General features: G+C 40.2%; 1 protein-coding gene across 1 annotated transcript in view; it reads left to right on the top strand.

The window, feature by feature from the left end:
- hykk.2 (hydroxylysine kinase, tandem duplicate 2) overlaps positions 1-4,667 on the top strand; it is a 5,796-nt gene extending 1,129 nt beyond the window's left edge. The window contains exons 2-4 of the mRNA XM_005920940.2: positions 409-551; positions 714-894; positions 1,135-4,667. Of these exons, the coding sequence (XP_005921002.2) occupies positions 409-551; positions 714-894; positions 1,135-1,601 (791 nt within the window). The 3' untranslated portion in view covers positions 1,602-4,667. The remainder of the gene's footprint in view (positions 1-408; positions 552-713; positions 895-1,134) is intronic.
- Positions 4,668-6,578: the final 1,911 nt, after the last annotated feature.

The following is a 6,578-nucleotide window of genomic DNA, read 5'->3' on the forward strand; positions in this document are numbered from 1 at the left end:
CGGCTGATCAGATATTGTGGGTCCTAGACCCTAAACAAAATCCTGAAATTGACAGAAAATGAGTGAACCAGTGTCCAAAGACTTTCCATCATTACTTAAGTATGTTGGCACACTGCACATGCTTATTATAAGTACTGTGTTTCTGTGACATAGTATAAATGTGCTGCGTAGTTGAACTCGACCTTTGAATGGTTGCTTTTGCAGATAATCTGTAAAGATAAGGCACAGACAAACTTGGCATCTGCAGGAGTAGAATAACACATCCTGGCTTAGGGCTAAAGGGCAATCTTACACAAGGAAGTTTGCATAATTAGCAATATTGTTACGCCTGTGCCCTTGAACAGGGCTCTGCCATATATGTTCAAGTTTATTGAAGCCTATAATTATTCATATCCTTACTTTTGGCAGATTGTGGTTTTGGCAGTCAGAAGTACCTGGTGAGACTGTTGACCTATTTGCCTGGGACAACCATCTCCAAGGTTCCTTTAACTCCACAGCTGCTGTATGAAATGGGGAAAACTGCAGCTAAAATGGACACAGTCATTAAAAAGGTATCATAGTAACAGTCCTGTGAAATCTCTTCTAAAGGCGTCCACTCTGTGTTAGAATTTCAGTGAATCTTCGGGAGAGAATTTCGTGAAACCGCCCAGAATACATGTGTGTATCAGTTATTTTTCATTTACACATGTCTTGCATTTTTGGTGTAATTTAAGATGAAACACCCTCATCTTCACGTGCTGGAGAGAGAGGGGTTCAAATGGAGTCTGTCAAATGTTGCTCTCCTGGAAGATTACCTCTATGTGTTAGACGGAGAGCCTCTGCTGGAGGTTGTGAAGTCTGTAATCCAAGGGTACAAGAGCTCTGTGGATCCCAAACGCTCTAGTTTTCGCAAATGTGAGTATACAATATTATCTTGTTACATGTATCAGTTACATGCTTATGACTTAACATAAAATATATTTATTGTCATAAAAGCATAGCTGTGAAGGTTAAAGACCAGTAACTGTTTATCAGAGAGCTGCTCATACAGTTTGCACTGTACTTCTTGATTACCTTGTCTTGGCTTTTCATTGGCTGATTGTATGTAGTGATTTTTGATTTTACAAATACATTTTTCAAATGTCTTTTTTAAAGGCATTAACCATGGCGACTTCAATGACCTCAATGTCCTGGTACAGCCTAATGATAAAGAAGGCTATAGGATCACCGGTATTCTGGACTTTGGCGACATGAATAGTGGCTACTACATCCATGAGCTTGCAATCACCGTCATGTACATGATGATTGAGCACCCTAAACCCATCGAGGTGGGTGGACCCGTCCTTGCTGGCTGGGAAAGCGTCCTTCCTCTCAATGAGGTGGAGAAAGATTGTCTATATTTGCTGGTGCTGTCCCGCTTTTGCCAGTCCTTAGTTTTAGGTCGTTACTCTCTGACCTTGCACCCAGAAAATGAAGAGTATCTGATGATTTCATCCAGAAAGGGTGTTAACATTCTCCAGCAGCTCTGGGAGTTAGGAAAGGAGCAGGTGGAGAAGCTGTGGTTTGAGACTGCTGCTCAGCTCAGTGACAAAAGTGAAAGACAGGAACAAACTTGTTCATGAAGGCAGTGACTCCACCGAGCGACAATTTGTCCAAAAAAACGAAGATTGTCTTTCCACAGTTAAAACAGTTTATATCTTTTAAACTTGTTTTATTTCAGACAGAACAACAAGGAACGTCAAAGTGTTTCAATAAAGCTAGAGGAGTATATAATGTGTCTGAGAAGAAATTTAGATACTGTTGTGGAATAAGGGAAATATTTTACTGCTACTCATACTCATCATTATTACCATTGCATTAATCAAATCAATCATCATTTCAGTAAAACATTTATTGAAGCTGTTGGCATTACATTAACCTTTTTACTACAGGTACAGCTAAGACCATTTTATACACATTGCATCTTGTGCTTATTAAGAAGTGTATTCTGCTCAGTCAATCGAAGGTCTCAAGCTTTGTTTGGTGCGATGTCCAGACAATCTATTGTAAAAGTGACTTGGAGCAACAGAAGGTTAAAACTGCGTACACGCTTACAAAACACATATAATACATATAATCTAGAAACGGGCTTGAGTGAAGGCCTGAATGTATCCGGCTTCTTGTTGCATCTGAGTTTGCTTAGTAACAGGTGACAGAAGATGGGCCAAAAAGGAGGACATCAACATCAGAGCCTGAATCCATCGCCATATTTGGAGAAGATGCTAGAGAGGGGAACTTCAGAGTCTGCATTTATCTCTTAAGATTGCTCATTGTCTATAAAACATGCAAATGATGTTCTTAAAATACAAATTATGTTCTTGTACAACGCGAGAAGGGGCGTTAACCAACCCTGACGTTATAAAAGCAATCTGAAGTGTATTTTTGGGCGGAGATCTACATCTGATGTTTTGCAGTGTTCATCTTCCCACGCGTGTGTTCAATAATCATCTGTTTGATTGCATCCTCCTGGGCCTCTATTTTGTGTTGGTTCTCAGTTGGGACACTGTATAAAAACTATTAATGAAGTACTGTAAAAGAAGAGGTAGTTATTAGCAAATTCATGGATGAGAAACTGAAAAAGCGATTACTAACTCCCACAGTTAAGTGCCTCAGATCTCCTTAAAAAGGAAAAAGTAACTGAATTGTCATCTTATTTTACAGATTACGGTAAATGACAGAGTGATTTAATCAGATTGTTTAGAGATGCTTAAATACGTCTGAATTAAACACATCCACGTTCCTCTACACTTTTAAGATGGTAAGAGGTGAGCAGATGCTGCTCATCAAATGCAGAAGTTGTAGCAGTTTGCTTGTTTGAAGCGTTCAGTTGTGTGTGTTAATGCACTGCTACAATCTTCCCAGCAAATTTCCCTCCAAGTTCAGAATGTGCAGTGCTCAATTAGGCAAAAGGTGAACAAATATGTTTTGTTTAGAAGGAAAGCCTCTTATCCCTAAAAAAGCACATGGCAGCACACCTTAGGTTTGCAAGGTTACATCTGAACAAACTACAAAATTTCTGGAACAATGTCCTGTAGTCAGACGAGACCAAAGTGGAGATGTTTGACCATAAAGCTCAGCACCATGTTTGTGGCAGAAACTAGCATATCAGCACAAATACCTCAAACCAACCACAAAGCACAGTGCTGGAGGGGAGATTAGCGGGACTTGTTTTACAGTCAAGGGACTTGGACACCTTCCAGTCACTGAGTTGACCACAAAGTCCTCTGTATACCAAAGTATTCTACAGTGAAATGTGAGACTTTGTCAGACAGCTAAAGTTTGGCTTAAACTGGGCCACGCAACAGGACAGTGATCCCAAGATGCTAGAAGTCCAGTCCAGTCAACTCTGTGCATTAATGAATGTTTGCAAACCTCAATTAACTGAAGCAATCTTGTAGAAGAACAGTTGAGACTTATAAAGCCATATAGAAGCAATTACCTGACGTTTTTGGTGCTATAGGTGGCTCTACAACTGTTGTATGTATGTAGTATCGTACTGTGGAAACTTTTTCAAATGACTGCAGTAGTCATTCAGTGCAATTTCAAAAACAATTAGCCTGCTAGCTAGTTTGCTCCAGCTACACAGAGCACTACGGACTAAGATGTTTCATCCCACTGTGGCGACCTGTTGAAGCAGAATTTCCCATAATTGTCTCTCCCTCTGACATCTCAGTGCTGCTGAAGTTTCTCATTATTAACGACTAAACCAGTGGAAGAATTAAGAAATAATCTGTCATTCAAAGTAAAAGTAAAAACAGCTGAAACAAAAAGTACTGCTCACATTTTAATCTGTATATTTTCCCATAATGATGCCAGAGCTCAAGAAACAACTCTGTAAGCTACACTGTCTACTCTGCAACGGACTTTCTGGATTTTCAAGTAACGGCGAATTTCGAAACCGAAATAAAAAACAGGAGGCCCCGGGGCAGACCCAGGACACGCTGGAGAGATTATATCTCTCGGCTGGCCTGGGAACGCCTTGGTATTCCCCCGGACAAGCTGGAGGAGGTGGCTGGGGAGAGGGAGGTCTGGGCCTCTTTGCTTAGGCTGCTGCCCCCGCGACCCGACCCCGGACAAAGCGGATGACGATGGATGGATGGATGGATGGAAATAAAAAACAAATCATTTACTATGCTAAGTAAATCAGTGCCTCCCACTGACCACCTTAGAATTCGTTTTTACAATAACTTTCAAATATTTAATGAGGCCATGCAATTTTTCAGCAGCTTTTTCTTTTCGGATTTGGTCCTTTTTATTTGGAATGGGCCTTAAAAGATTTAAAATCTCAAAAAATGTGTGGCATTTTGACTGGAACCAAGTGTTTGCTCACTTTGTTTTTATTAATTTTTGTTCTCTTTCAATTATCTATTACCTTTCTACTTGAGAATGTGTTGTGGCTTATCCAAGTCCAGTCAGGTGAAAGCTCTAATTTCTGTAAAAGAGTGTCTGCTTCCATAAAACAGAGAAATGGGGTCACATTTCTAAGTACAACAAGTCTTTTATTGTACATCTTTAAAAGGCTCAACTACAGCGTCTGTATTCTAGCATTTTGTATGCAATGGTTTCTGGTAAATCACTGACTTGATCTGGATTGTAAAACTCTTTGAAATTGCTGCACTTTTAAAAGACAAAACATGTCAATTTAAAAATAATTTAAAGAATTTCATGTTGTGTTTTTATTTCTGTTATTGAAGGGGCTTTGGAGCCAAAATGGTTTTTGGCACAGACTTTCTACCACATTCAAATTGCAAAAGTGAAAGGACCGTATTTGCTGTACATCACACAAGTTTAATTCAGATAGATCAGCAGCAGAAACATCACGTATTAGGAACATAATTTTTAAAAAAAAGACTCGATGACTTTGTGTTCTTTTCAAGTTAGGGCTCTTTACATGAGTTACACTCATTTCTCTTGCAGCAGTTTTAACTCATAATTCATAGCATCGGATCTAACAGATGCTATCATGCGTCATGTATCATTTTATTATGAAAGTTATACCTTTAGTAGCTTTAAAAATGTCCATCATGTATTTTGGTGTTGTGATTTTCTCCTGACAGTATTTTTGATTAAATCTAGTGTAATACTGCCCCCAAATGGTTGTCATTAGTGAAGCAAGGACTTTATGGTAAATACTAAAACACTGACTGTTAATCACTGACATCACCGACAGTCTGACCAAAAGAATATATCATCAATTTTTTATTTTATTTTATTGTAATGTTTGTTTCAAAAAGTATGTTTTTCCTTTGTAGAGTAATGTTACACTGACATACACATACCGGCCACTTTATTAGGTACACTGTAACAAGTAGGACTCCTTTTGCCTTCAGTGCTGCTGTAATCCATCGCTCCAATCCATCAAAGTGCTTGAAGAGTTGGGTAAATATTGACATGCTAGCTGCAGATGTGATGGCAGCACACCCATGATAAAAGTCTCCTGTGCCACCTGCTTTCAAAGGTACTCTGTTGGACTGAGATCTGGTGACTGTGGAGGCCCTTTGAGTACAATGAACTCATTGTCATGTTGAAAAAATCAGATGTGAAGTGATGCTCAGAGAGTTCTAAGGGGCTCAGACTGTGGCAAGAAAATACGCCACATAGTTACACCACCACAGCCTGTCTGAACTATTGATACAAGGCAGGATGGATCTGTGCTTTCATGTTGTTTATGCTCAGTTGTGACTCTACGATCTGATTATTGAACCTGAAATTTCTGTTCAGAAATCTTCCTGTCCATTTTTTTCATCTTTTTCAATTTCCGTTCTACAACCATTTGTGAGAGAACGGGTCTCTCTCAGGACCTCTGTGATAGGATGCCGCATGTGCCTAGTTGTGAAATTTCCACAGTCAACTGTTAGTGGCATTATAACAAACTGGAAGTGATTGGGAACAACAGCATTGTAACGACGATGTGGTAGGCCATCTGCTGACCCTCACAGAGCAGAGTCAGCCATTGCTGAGGTGCATAGTGTGCAGAGGTCACCAACTTTCTGCAGAGTCAGTCGCTACAAACCTCCAAATTTTAATGTTGCCTTCAGATAACCTCAAGAACAGTGTTTAAAGAGCTTCATAGAATGGGTTTCCATGGCTGAGCAGCTCCATCCAAGCCTTACATCAATAAACACAATGCAAAGCGTCAGATGCAGTGGTGTAAAGCACACAACCAGTGGAGAAGTGTTCTCTGGTGTGACGAATCAGGCTTCTCCATCTGGTAAACTGATGGATGATTGCAGAGATTGCCAGGAGAACAGTGCTTGTCTGACTTCATTGTGCCAAGTTGAAGTGTGGTAGAGGGGTGAATTTGTTGTGGGGTTGTTTCTTAGGAGCTGGACTCGGGCATTCATTTTCAGTGGAAGAAGTTCTTCAGCATACCAAGACATTTTGAACAATTTCAGCTCCCAACTTTGTGGAGACGGTTTTTGGTATGGCCCTTTCCTGTTCCAACATGACTGCACACCAGTGCACAAAGCAAGGTCCATAGAGAGATGAGGGAGTTTGTGTGGGCCGGTCTTCAACAACAGTGCTGACCTCATCCCGACAGCACACCTTCGGGATAAATT

This window comes from Haplochromis burtoni, unplaced genomic scaffold, assembly GCF_018398535.1.
Source record: "Haplochromis burtoni strain Fernald_Lab_line unplaced genomic scaffold, NCSU_Asbu1 Contig_5, whole genome shotgun sequence".
In the NCBI taxonomy this organism is placed as follows: Eukaryota; Metazoa; Chordata; class Actinopteri; order Cichliformes; family Cichlidae; genus Haplochromis; species Haplochromis burtoni.